The 14,339-nt window shown below is 38.4% G+C and overlaps 1 protein-coding gene and 1 pseudogene across 1 annotated transcript; both read left to right on the top strand.

Annotated features, from left to right (window-relative positions):
• The first annotated feature begins 3,208 nt into the window (after positions 1-3,208).
• LOC148720919 (melanocyte-stimulating hormone receptor-like) lies at positions 3,209-6,427 on the top strand. The gene is made up of 3 exons (XM_088737767.1): positions 3,209-3,515; positions 3,622-4,586; positions 4,924-6,427. The coding sequence occupies exon 3, from the start codon at positions 5,194-5,196 to the stop codon at positions 6,136-6,138; it is 945 nt and encodes a 314-aa protein (XP_088593893.1). The 5' UTR covers positions 3,209-3,515; positions 3,622-4,586; positions 4,924-5,193; the 3' UTR covers positions 6,139-6,427.
• Positions 6,428-10,622: 4,195 nt separating this feature from the next.
• LOC148720918 (melanocyte-stimulating hormone receptor-like) lies at positions 10,623-12,505 on the top strand (annotated as a pseudogene).
• Positions 12,506-14,339: the final 1,834 nt, after the last annotated feature.

The raw sequence follows: 14,339 nt of genomic DNA, 5'->3' as shown, positions 1-14,339 counted from the left end.
GTTTTTTTCTTAGACCAAGTGAAATCGTCAGCTTTTATTTTTCTTTATTTCTAGTTTACCGAGGTTGATAATGATCAGTCAAGTTTAAAGTTCATGCAGATGATATGGACATTTCAAAAGCACCCTATCAAATTAAGAGAGATGGTTTGTGGCTCTTCTAAAAATGATACGATAGATGTCTCTATATCTGGCTTGCCTTTTATTGCTAATTCATACCATTTAGGGTATGAAAAAAGTAACTTTTTTAACACGATAGACAGTTTCCGGAGACATTTTAAATCCCAATTTTACAATTGAGCTCGAAAGACAAAAAAAAACATGATAATAAACAAGTAGAAAATAAATTGTTCATCGAGTCAGCGATACGATTGGAAAACGCATCCCTCTATTTTCCATCTCTATCAATTAATTGTCATGTTTACCTCCATATTGGGAAATAACTGTCAGCATTACCCAGCGAGAATCACTGATCGCTGAAGGCAATCACAGGAAGAAAAGTTCAGTAAATTTCCTTTTGCACGGAGGTTCACCTGATACGAAAGTATTTTCTTGGTCTTACATATTGTGTTCAAGACATTGGAACTGAGAAAACAAATTTGATCTAGGGTCTAGTTGGCTACGTTAGGCTTGTCATTATCAGGGATACTCACTATGAGTTCGCTGGCAAAAGGAGGGGGATAAACAAAGAATGACAAAATAATTGTAGAAAATGGTTTGCTGGCGTAATACTTTGCTTTTGTGGCAATTTCGTCTAAGGTACTGGTCGGATACGTAAAGATGACTGAAAAGCTGCAAAGCACAATTAACTACACGGGTAAATTCGAATATTTTGAATAAATTCGCAGCTGCGACCAAAATTTGAATTAAAACATTTTCATCCGTTTGTCAAACTCAGTTTATTCTAAGACCGAAAAAAATCGCCAGTTTAAATTATCTGTCAAACTCGCTGAGGCTGGTAATGATTAATTTTCAATTCCGAAAAAATAATATGAACATTTGATTAGCATCCTGTCAGTGGAGGTTAATAACAGATGTCTCCATATTTTAGTATTTTTTCTCAACTGAGGTACCTCGCATGTTCCGGCCATTTTTTTAACACAACAGAGAATTTTCTGACGCATTTTAAATGCTTAAACGCTGGTGAGGATTTTTAATTGTGGACATTGTTTAGGAAGTAGGGTTTCAGTGAACGTTGGTAGGCGTGTGCTGTTTGGACCTCATTTCTCGTTGCAATCATAGATAACTTGCCAGAAAAAGCGAAACGAACACAGAACAATGTCCCCAACAAATTTCACAAGAGGTGGAACACTGACCAAAACATTTGGAGAACTGCGATGCTCCCTTTTATTGTTGAGTGGGCCTAAGCAAGAATCAGTTTCTTTCGCAGCAGTTCACATTCTCCTCTCCATCACAGCATTTTTTGGCAATTTTCTTATCCTTGTTGCCCTTCACAGAGAATCTTCCCTTCATCCGCCGTCTAAACTCTTGTATCGTTGTCTGGCAACAACTGATCTGTTGGTTGGTCTTGTTACCCAGCCTCTCGTTGCTACGACCTGGATTTCCGTGGTCCACGAACAATGCAATCTTTGTCGATACGCATATGACGCCGCCTCCCTCACATCCGTAGCATTATGTGGAGTGTCGTTGATGACGATAACGGCCATAAGCGTGGATAGACTATTCGCCTTATTGTTGGGGCTGAGATACAGACAAATTGTAACTTTGAAGCGCACATACATCACCTTAGCTACCTTTTGGATTGTATCTAGCGTCGCTGCTTTATGCTACATATTAGATTACCGTATAACCATTTGGTATGCCTGTATAATTATACCATCTTGCCTTGTTATTTCATTCCTCTCGTATATAAACATTTTTCGGGGTCTCAGTCATCATCGGGCTCAAGCACAAGATCATGGCCCACAACAGCCGAGCCAACCAAATGCACTGAACATGGCGCGATACAAAAAGGCAGTGTACAGTTCACTGCTGGTGCAGTTAGCACTAGTAGTTTGCTATGCACCAAACTTAATCATGGCGGCAGTAGTAATCGGTGACGATAAAACGTATTCATTAGGCTCAGTAGACATAATGGGAGTAGCAGGTGTCTTAGTTTACTTTAACTCGACGTTAAACCCGTTTCTTTACTGCTGGAAGATAAGTGAAGTAAGACAAGCAGTGAAAAAGACAATCAGACAAGCGCTTTGCTGTCCATGGTTTTAGAGTTCAATCCCCGGTTTCTTAGGGTACACTCCAATGGAAAGTTTTCATAGCTTAGTAAAAACGTCATTATTAGTACCAGCCAGAGAGAACGCTCGTCAGATATGTTGTATGTTGGAGAGGAAGAAATAAGAAACTTACGAAAAAATTGTTGGTGGAAGTCTGTGCATAGTCCATAATGCTTATGAATTTTAGAGATGTATAATATTGCTTGACTAATGTTAGCAATTTGTAAGTGAGCATATGGAATAAAATGGAAACTCCAAAAAACAAAAGGAATTGTCAAGTATGTTACTTAAAAGAAATTTCGTAGACGCATTCTCAAAGAGTAAACGCATCTGAGGAAGTCCTGAGATAAATGCTGCTGACGAAGTTAGAATCAGATAAGCCTTCGGCTATTTTTGGAATTTCGAACGCAGTTGATAAATTTTTGTTCACAAAAGCATTAGGATGTAACTGCTCAAGAGAGAATGGGTAATCACACCAGAGAATCCAACAGTTCGCAGGCTAAAGGAGGAGAATAAACAAAGAATAAAAAAAAATGTAGAAAACGGTTTGCTGGCGTAATTTTTAACGATGAGAGAAAAACTGCAAAGCGCAATTAACTACTAAGGTAAACTTAAATATTTTCAAATATGTTCGCAGCTGTAATCAAAATTTGAATTTGAGTAGTTTGATGCGTTCGGAGATTGTCAAAAATTTCTTTATTTATCTAAGACCGAGTAAAATCACCAGTTCACATTATTTATTAAGCTTGCTGAGGCTGATAATGACATGAACTCTTGATTAGCATCCTGGAGGTGACAGTTTAATGGCAGATGTCTCCATATTTGCCTTTTAGTGTCTTTTTCTTAACCGAGGTACCTCGCAGGTTGCGGGCATTTTTTGACACAACATAGAATTTTCTGATGCATTTGAAATGCTTAAACGCTGGTGAGGAATTCTGATTGTGGACTTTCTTCAGGAAGTATTTTTCGTGCTACTAACTCTAACTTTATCATAATTATATCTAGTCATAATCGAAGAGAGATATGCATACATTTTACTCTCATGTTAATTCTTCTTTAAACCATATTAAGGCAACGATTAAAAAAACTCAACCATACTACACAACGAAACGTCTAATAAGAGATTTATTATCCAACGCGCCAAATTGTTATTTCAGTACGGGCGAATTTCGTGGATATTTTCTAACCGGTTCTCTGGAGTACAAATACCGAGAGATATTTGTACTCGTTTTGGGCGTTATTTGTACTCTACGAAGCACAGTTGGATAATAATACTAGTCACAATGTGTAAGTGTGTATATGATAAAATTTACAATCCCCGCTTTTTGTACAGTTATTTCAAAATCTCTCCATATTCCGAAATTAAATGCAGTACTTTATCCTCTTCGCTCAGCTATGAATGATTTTCTGCCTGTGGAGACGGAGTTCAAATAAGATGTAAAACAACAATACAATCATAGATGTCTGTAAGTTTGACTGTAGATGCTAATTTATTCCTTATTAACAATTGGTTCATGCTTTAGCGTGCACTATCGAGTTATGGAGCACGCGGGAAGTTTGGAGAGCACGAACAAAGCGTAAGAGTTGCCCGAGGCGATAGCCGAGGGCGACTCTAGCTTCTTGAGTGCTCTCCAAACTTCCCACGTGCTCCATAACTCGATAGTGCACAGCTGAAAGCATGAACCAATTGTTTTAGAACATAGCCGGTGGAATTGTGCATCAAAATCCGACGCGAAAAACGGACAACAATATCAGTTGAAGCGAATCGTGACGGCGCTGATGCAGAGTCTCCTTTTCCTTTGTTTTTCTCTTTTTCTGCCTCATTTAAGAACTCTAGCCCAAGGGAAAAGGTCGAAACATTGTCTTCGTTTTCGGACTCGTAGGCCGAGTTTCTGTTTGTATCCATTATTGTCGCGAAATGTATTATTTTTCCCCGCGCTAGCAATGGCCGCTCGCTCGAAAAAAAAAAATTTCTGGCGAGGTCGGATTTGCTGACGCTATCAACGTACACTATCGGGATTTTGAGCACGCTTACGTACAATGAATTTGATTGCGCGACTCTGTTAGCTATGTTCTAAATCAAACTTAACCGATTAGACAAACACGTAATTGTGGCGCAAAATAGACTGCCGCCTTTATTATGAGACATTTAAAAAATAAACCAGAATAAGGTGTTACAAAATTATTTTTAGTCACGAGTTGTCTTCTCTTATCATAAATGAGGAACGTAAGGTAAATTATGAACTGTAAAACAGAAAAGGGATCGCCATCATTGTCATTTGAAAGCCATGTCGTGGGCGCATTTTTAAAGAGTCAACGCATTAGAGGAAGTCTTGAGGTGAATGTTGCTGATGAAAGGTAGAACCAGCTAATCCATCCTTTGATTTCTTCCTGGGAATGATAAATTGTATTTCACTTCCGTAGTAGTATGTCGTAATATAAGGAAAATTTATTAATGGTCCAGATAATGACAACGACAAGATTGAATAGCGTGCAGCTTGCTTTATAATATACCATTTTATGTTAGCTGCAAAACTGTGTTCATTAGAAATTTAAAAGAAATATTTTAATGTAAGCTGGCATCTCTGATTAAAATTTCAATTTCAATAGTTTAATGCTTTCGGAGACTGTACGAGTCCAGATTTTTCATAGATCAAGTAAAATCGTCAGCTTTTCTTTTTTTTTTTATTTCTAGTTTACCGAGTTTGATAATATTCAAGTTTGAACTTCAAGCAGATGACATGGAAATTTGAAATGCACCCTATCAAATAGAGAGGGATTGTTTGCCCTCTAGCAAGAAAAATTCAATAACTTTCCTTTTACATGAAAGTATATGAAATGAATGATATGAAAGTATATTTCTCTTCTTATTGTGAACAAGACATTGGAAGAAAACAAATTGGATCAGATTAGGGTCTAGTACGCTACTTTTACCTTGTCATTGTCAGGAAACAAGCACAGAACAATGTCCACAACAAATTACAGAGGTAGCACACAGGCAAAAACAATTCGAGAACTGCTATGCTCCCCTTCTATGGCGGGTGAAACTCGACAAGAATTAGTTTCTCTTGCAGCAGTTAACATTCTCCTCTCCATCACAGCGTTTCTTGGCAATTTTCTTATCCTTGTTGCTCTTTACAAAGAATCTTTCCTTCATCCGCCGTCCAAACTCTTGTATCGTTGTCTGGCAACAACTGATCTGTTGGTTGGTCTTGTTACCCAGCCTCTCGTTGCTACGACCTGGATTTCCGTGGTCCACGAACAATGGAATCTTTGTCGATACGCATATTACGCCGCCTTCCTCTCATTCGTAGCATTATGTGGAGTGTCGTTGATGACGATAACGGCCATAAGCGTGGATAGACTATTCGCCTTATTGTTGGGGCTGAGATACAGGCAAATTGTAACTTTGAAGCGCACATACATCATCTTAGCTACCTTTTGGATTGTATCTAGCGTCGCTGCTTTATGCCTCATATTAGATTACCGTATAACCATTTGGTATACCTGTATAATTATACCATCTTGCCTTGTTATTTCATTCCTCTCGTATATAAACATTTTTCGGGGTCTCAGTCATCATCAGGCTCAAGTACAAGATCATGGCCCACAACAGCCGAGCCAACCAAATGCACTGAACATGGCGCGATACAAAAAGGCAGTGTACAATGCTCTGTGGGTGCAGTTAGCACTAGTAGTTTGCTATGCACCATACTTAATCATAGTGGCAGTAGCAATCGGTGACGATAAAACGTATTCATTAGACTCAGTAGTCATAAGGGGAGTAGCAGGTGTCTTGCTTTACTTTAACTCGACGTTAAACCCGTTCCTTTACTGCTGGAAGATAAGTGAAGTAAGACAAGCAGTGAAACAGACAATCAGACAAGCACTTTGCTGTCCATGGTTTTAGAGTTAGGTCCCGGTTTCTTAAGGTACACTTCAATGGACAGCTTTCATAGCTTAGTAAAAACGTCACGATTAGTACCAGCCAGAGAGAACGCTCGTCAGATATGTTGTATGTTGGATATATAGGAAGAAATTAGAAACTTATGAAAAAATTGGAAGTCTGTACATAGTGCATAATGCCTATGAATTTTAGAGATGTATAATATTGCTTGACTAATGCTAGCAATGTGTAAATTAGCATATGGAATAAAATTGAAGTTACTGGTTCTTATAGAGTTCTTTTCACCGGACTTTTCTTCTTTTTCCCCACACTGATGATATTTATTAATCCTCCTTACTCAGCTCTGAATGAATTTCTACATAAGAAGACTGAGCTTTTAATAAGTTGTAGAATAACAATACTATCACATTTGTCCATGTGTTTGACTCTTGATACTAATTCATTCCTAGATTAAGGTGGCTGAACACAGTTTTTGATACCTTTGTTTCTTTCACCATTTTCTCTAAAAGCCTTGATCTCTCGGTCACCAAAATTGGCAGCAAGCAAGTTAACAACACAAACTTTGTTTTTTCGATCAAATTTATCCCAATTCGTTCATTTTACTTCTCGATCAATGGATTATCATGTTAACTTTAGCATTATAATAAAAACTTCATTATCAGAGGACAATTGCTAATATAATCGCTTGAGAGAATTACGACATGAAGAATTCAGTGACCTGCCTTATACGTCAAAGCTTGTTTCATACCAAAATAATTTACTTGTCTTTTCGCGAACAAGACGTTGGAAGCGAAGAAATTGTATAACTACGATATAATAGGCGAACTTTGGCTTATTAATATCCAGGAAAATCACTAAGAATATTAATTTGTTGGCGATTGGAGGAAAACAAATAGAGAATGCAAACGAAAGCGGCAGAAAATTGTATGTTCGCGTCATTTTTTCGCTCTTCTTTTGTTTTGTTCTAGTTTTGTCGGAGACGAAACGGAGGTAAAAGAGCCACAAAATGTTACTAATTACACTGTTGAATTCGAATATGTTAAAGTAACTTTGCATGTGTGGCTATACATCAATTTCAATTCGTTATAGGAATTTGAATTTCCTTGACTGATTGATATGGGTTGGAAATCCTTAACTTGAATCTTCTTTATTTTTAGCCTGCTTAGGCTAATAATGATTCAAGCCTCAACTTTACACAAATGATATGGACATTTGATTGACACCCCATCAATGAAACTAGGTCAGCTTGCGAGCAGGTCCTTGTTATTAGTTTTGCGTCGCTCTTTTGTCCACGAGTCGTGTTGCTCAAGGCCTCAAACTTATCATTCACGAGCGAAGTAACTCTTACTGAAACGTCGATAATGGGCCCGTAGGCTAATTTAAGAGGGATTTTAGGTCGTACAGAGAAAACAGTAATTATGTTACAGGTGTTTTTATGTATTTGCTTCCTTTTCCAATTTTATACGGGGTGTACCTGACAAGTTAAAGCGACAATTTCTCTGACATTTTTCAAACGAATAAGCAATGATGGGGAAGTTATATGACTCAGTACGTAGGGAGCTCTTTTTTTAGTGATCGTCGTCGTTGTGTAGTTGTTTAGATCGAATATTTCTCAAAAAAGGAAAAAAAGAGAGGAATACAGAATAATGTCGACGGCAAATTTTACTGGGGTGGAACACAGACCAAGACATTTCAAGAACTGTATTGTTCCCCTCTCTGGTTGGTGGGCTTCAACAAGAATTGTTTTAAATTCTTTCTTGACAGTCAACATTCTCCTCTCCATCACAGCATTTATTGGAAATTCTCTTGTTCTTGTTGCCCTTCACAAAGAATCTTCCCTTCATCCGTCGTCCAAACGCTTGTATCGTTATTTAGCAACAACTGATCTGTTGGTTGGTCTTGTTACCCAGCCTAGTTGTCGTTGCTAGGTTTTGGCTTTCTGTGACTCACGAACAATGGAATCTTTGTCGATATGCATTTGAAGCCTCCTTCCTCACAGGCTATACATTATGTGGAGTGTCTTTGACGACGATGACGGCCATAAGCGTGGATAGACTTCTCGCCCCGCTGTTGGGGCAGAGATACAGACAAATTGTAACTTTGGAACGCACATACATCATTGCAGCTGGCGTTTGGATTTTATCTAGTGTCGCTGCTTTATGCTACACGTTGGATTACCGTATACCCATTCTGTATTTTTCTATATTAATACCATCTTGCCTTATTATTTCAGTCACTTCCTATATAAAAATTTTTCGGGGTCTCAGTCGTCATAAGGCCTAAGTACAAGATCATTTCCAACAAAAGCCGAGCCAACCAAGTGCATTTAACACGGCGCGATACAAAAAGGCAGTGTACAGTGCACTGTGGGTACAGTTAGCATTAGTACTTTGTTAGGCACCATACTTTATAGAGACAATTGTAGTCGCTTGTAGTAAAACGTATTCATCACACTTTGTAGTCCTAAGGGGAGTAGCAGGTGTCTTACTTTACTTTAACTCGACGTTAAACCCTTTCCTTTACGAGGGGGGCACCGGGGCCTCTGAGAAACCGCAAAACCGGAGAAAAAAACCTCCAAAACCGAAAAACCGACGAAAAAAGGCAGCAAAACCGAAAACCGCATGCAAACCTAACAAAACCGCTACATTTTCACCTTTAAAGGGGTCAAAAAGCAAAAACCGAAAACCGCATCAGAGTTTTCGTGAAAACCGAAAACCGAATGCAAAAACACGTAAAATCCGCAAACCACTCTGAATATCAAAACCGAACCTTTTAGGCCCAAAAACCGCAAAACCGAAAATCTCAAAGCCCCCCTCCTTTACTGCTGGAAGATAACTGAAGTAAGACGAGCAGTGAAGCAAACAATCAGACAAGCACTTTGCTGTCCATGGAGTTAGGTCCTCCTCGAGTTATATATAGTACTTTTAAAGCTGAAAGTGATTACACAATTATTGTATGAAAACTCCCGTCAAATATGTTATTAGATAGGAAGAAATCAAAAGCTCAAATAATATTTTTGTTCGAGGTCGGTACGCAGTCTGTTGGGAATAGTGTATCCGTTGATCTATGTTCTTTTGTGTTGTGAATATTTTTCACGCTAATTTATGTTTTTTATGTTGATTAATGTCAATCATTGAACAATACTATTGATTTCTGTAACGCAAGGCCCTGTGGGGCTCCCACTTTTAATCGAGTATTCATTAAAACAAAATGGCTTGTTGTGTGCACTAAATAGCTTTTTTTTTACAGAAACAGCTGAAAGAAATGCATTGAAACACCAACAATATCTCTTCAAGAGTAGTTTTTCGTGCTAGCTAGCTACCAATGTTCATGAATACGGCAAGGTATAATCGAAAAAAGATATGGGTGCATTTTACTTTCGTGTTTAATCTTATTTTTCAGCAATAGAAAATTGTTGGATAAAACTTCAAAGAGAAGTTTAAAAGAGTTTTTTTAAATTCAACGTTTTTTTTTAACTCAAAGAAAGAGGCTTGTTATCGACGCCATATTGCCAAACGAGTTGCATTTGTCGATGTTTAGTCTCTAATTTGTTTTATTGTCCCAGAAAAATTTCCGTAATGCTTATGAATATGTAAAGTGGTTCCGTTGCTTGTGTATGCTAAAAAACTTTAATAATGCGTGTGAAATGAAATTGACCATAACCGGTTGTTTTAGTTTCTTTATTTCTAGCTTGCTGAGGCTGATAACGATTCAAGCCTCAACTTTACACAAATGATATGGACATTTGATTGACACCCTGTCAATAAAGTAGGTCAGCTTGCAAGCTAGTCCTCGTTATTAGCATAGCGGCACGTCACTCCTTTGCCCACGAGCCGCGTTACTCAAGGGTTAAACTTATTCACGAGCAAAGTAACTCGTACTGAACCGTTGATAATGAGTGACTTCCCGAGGAGGAATTGTTTGTCGCACAGAGAAAACAATGATAATGTTCCATGTGTTTTAATACATTTTCCTCTTATTCCAATTTCATACGGGGTGTACCTGACAAGTTAAAGCGACAAAAATAAGCTTTTTGCCACAACAGACAATTTTCTGAGTCTTTGTCGATTCGCAAGTGACGCAGCCACCATCACAGCCTATGCGTTATGTGGAGTGCCTTTGATGGCGATGAGAGCCATAAGCGTGGACAGACTTCTCACCTTGATAGTATAATTACACCATCTTGCCTTGTTATTTCAGTCGCCTCGTATATGAAAATTTTTCGTTTTTTTGCGACCAAAATTTGAATTAAAACAGTTTGATCCGTTTGTGAAACTCAATTTATTCTAATACCGCGAAAAATCGCTAGTTTAAATTATCTGTCAAAATTGCTGAGGCTGATAATGATTAAAGTTTCAATTCCGAAAAAATAATACGAACATTTGATTAGCATCCTGTCAGTGGAGGTTAATAACAGATGTCTCCATATTTTAGTATTTTTTCTCAAATGAGGTACCTCGCATGTTCCGTGCATTTTTTAACACAACAGAGAATTTTCTGACGCATTTTAAATGCTTAAACGCAGGTGAGGATTTTTAATTGTGGACATTGTTTAGGAAGTAGGGCTTCAGTGATCGTTGGTAGGTATGTGCTCTTTGGACCTCATTTCTCGTTGCAATCATAGATAACTTGCCAGAAAAACGAATCGAACACAGAACAATGTCCCCTACGAATTTCACAAGAGGTGGAACACTGACCAAAACATTTCGAGAAATGGTATGCTCCCCTTCTATAGCGGGTGAACTTCGACAAGAATCAGTTTCTCTTGCAGCAGTTAACATTCTCCTCTCCATCACAGCATTTCTTGGCAATTTTCTTATCCTTGTTGCTCTTTACAAAGAATCTTCCCTTCATCCGCCGTCCAAACTCTTGTATTGTTGTCTGGCAACAACTGATCTGTTGGTTGGTCTATTGGCCCAACCTCTCCAAGGTGCCTATTGGGTGGCTAAGGTTCAGGAACACTGGAGTCTTTGTCGATACGCATTCGACTCAGCCTACATCACAGCCTATGCATTATGTGGAGTGTCTTTGATGACGATGACGGCCATAAGCGTGGACAGGCTTATCACCTGCTGTTGGGGCTAAGATACAGAGAAATTGTAACTTTGAAGCGCACATACATCATCCTAGCTACCTTTTGGATTGTATCTAGTGTATTTTCTTTATGCTTCACATTAGCTTACCGTGCAGTCATTTGGTATGGCACTATTATTATACCATCTAGCCTTGTTATTTCATTGGCCCCGTATATAAAAATTTTTCGAGGTCTCATTCATCATCAGGCTCAAGTACAAGATCATGTCCAACACCAATCGAGCCAACCAAATGCACTGAACATGGCACGATACAAAAAGGCAGTGTACAGTGCACTGTGGGTGCAAGTAGCATTAGTAGTTTATTATGCACCATCCATTATAGTGGCAATAGTAATCGCTTGCAGTAAAACGTATTCATTATACTTAGCAGTCATAAGGGGAGTGGCAAGTGTCTTAATTTTCTTTAACTCGACTTTAAACCCGCTTCTTTACTGCTTGAAGATCAATGAAGTAAGACAAGCGGTGAAGCAGACAATCAGACAAGCACTTTGTTGTCCGTGGAGTTAGATCCTCCTCGTGTTATATTCGTATGAGTACTCTCAAAGCTGAAAGTCATAAAGTCACGATTATTACATAAGAACGTTCGTCAAAAATGTGTATAGATAGGAAGTACTAAGAAGTTTAAATGGTATTATTTTTTTCGGAGGTTTTTACATAGTCTGTTATGAATATTTTGCCCGTTGAATTGTTTTTTTTAATTCGTTGTGAATATTTTCCTTAATTTATGTTTTTTATGCTGATTTATGTCAATCCCCGAACAATACTGTTGATTTCTGTAGCGCAAAGCCTTGTAAGGCTCTTTAATTTTTAATCGAGTAATCATAAAAACAGAATGGCTTGTCGAGTTCACTAAATAACTTTCTTTGACGGAAACAACTGAAAGAAGGGCAATGGAAGCACTAAACCTATATCTTTTTAAGAGTATTTTCCGTGCTAGCCACCAATAATTATGAAAACGGGAAGGGATAACTGAAGAATGAAATGCATGCGTTTTACTTTCATATTTAATTTTCTTTCAGCACTAGAAAAGTATTTAATAAAACTTTAAAGGAAAGTTTGAGAGAGTTTTTTAAATTCAAAGTTTTTTTCCTAACTTAAAGAAAGAGGCTTGTTATTGACGCCATATTGCCAAACGAGTTGCATTGGTCGACTTTCAGTCTGTAATTTGTTTTTTTTTATCAGAAAAATGTCCGTAATGCTTATGAATATGTAAATATGATACCGTTGCTTGTGTGTATTAACAACCCTAAGGAATAAAATTGACTATAAACGGCTTTTTTTAGAGTTTTCTTCAGTTTCGGATCGATCTATTTCCTAAAATTACATGGTTACGGCCAGTCTAGGATGGTCTCCCTGCTGATGGTGGATGCGAAGTTAGCTGAATTAGTCACTGTGGAATTCGAGTCACCTGTTGAAGGAGAAATGTGGGCGGACAGGTCAAATTAGAAGGTGTTAACACATGACACAGTAGTTCTTAACGGTACGTGGGCCTTGTGGATCTTCGGTAAACCTCAGATTCTAAGCGGCTGTTTGTGTCGAGGTCTGATCTTGTTGTAAACGGCCTCTGTTAGATGTTCAAGGCTAGCAGCTTCTCGGAAAACTTGCTGGCCAAGCGGTCTGTCGGGTCTTTGTTTAGGAACGGGTAGGGTGCGCTCTCATTGAGGTTGGACATCTTTCGCGTGGTAAGCGTTGGTATTCATGACTACGCTAGCGCGCCCTTTGTCGGCTGGGAGAACCATGATGGAATCGTCCTCTTTTAAGTCTTTAAGGGCGTCTCACGGTTCCTTAGTGATGTTAGGCACTGGTAACTTAACCCGTTGAACGACGTTGTTGACAGCTCTTCAGAGCGCGTTTCAGAGCACGCCCGCAACACCGCTCATCAACAGCTTTGGAATGGGGTTAAGTTTATTGATCGTGATTCTCACTGGTACACTCGCACGGTCAAGGAGGCTATTCACATAAGACTTCATCCTGACAAACTCAACAGCGACAGTGGAATAAAAATTCCTAAAGCGTGGATGGCCACAATCAAAAAACACAACAACAGGAGAGCCGTACGACAGCGGACTGCCGAGAGAGCAGCGAGGATCGAAACGCGCCAATCACAGCTATGGAATACCAACCAATCACAGGGAAGCATTATACTTTATAAAAAAATCCGAAACCAGTCGACCTCATCGCCTGATGAAGACTAAGTAGCATGCAGTCAAGAAGTAGTATGCAGTCAAGAAGTAGTATGCAGTCAAAACGTCGCGATCCACATCATAAGTGACTGTATCGTGAGACAAACAATAATACTTAATTATCAAGAATTATATAAATTTCGATTCCACGTTGGTGAATGACATAATGAATTTAATGTTGAGTTGAGAACCTATTTCCATTTTCAGTTTTCCGAGGCCGATAATGATTACAGTGTGAACCTCTCATAAATAATATGGCACTTAATGCGCTCCCTTGCATCTAAAGTTGATCCAGGTAAAGAGGGTTTGTTTGTCGCTCTATAAGAAGAGTAATACTCAAGGTATTTCTTAATGTTATTGCATACCTGATGTAATGACTATTTCAAGGAATAAAATGACTTTTTTTAACACAATAGATGCCTTTTGAATAAGGAAGTCTCTCTGTAATTATGGTTGAAAAAATGAACACTTCGGTTATCGTTTCTATTTGACAAAACTATACTCATAAAACTCGCATATAATATATCACCAGACCTGCGGCAAAGAGAAGCAAAAGCAGAATATTGGCGACAGCAAATTTCACAGGAGGTGGAACACAAACAAGAACATAGTTAGAGCTCAGTTCTATGCACCCCTATTTCGATGGTAGACGACAAAGGTAGTTGATTTCTTTCTCAGAAGTCCAAATTTTCCTTTTCATCACAGCATTTATTGGCAATATTCCTTATCCTTGTTGCCCTTCACTTAAAATCTTCCCTTCATCCACCAACCAAACTCCTGTATCGTTATGTGGCAACAACTGATCTGTTGGTTGGTTGATTGGAAGATTACAATTTGTTGGTGAAGCATGGGAACAAATTAATTGAGAATGTGGAAGAAACGACAGAAAATTGTTTGTTCTCGTAATTTTTTTCTCTTCTTTTGC

This window comes from Stylophora pistillata, chromosome 11 (assembly GCF_964205215.1).
Source record: "Stylophora pistillata chromosome 11, jaStyPist1.2, whole genome shotgun sequence".
Classification (NCBI taxonomy): Eukaryota; Metazoa; Cnidaria; class Anthozoa; order Scleractinia; family Pocilloporidae; genus Stylophora; species Stylophora pistillata.
The sequence above is the reverse complement of the archived record's forward strand: the minus strand, read 5'-3'. Positions and strand labels throughout refer to the sequence as shown.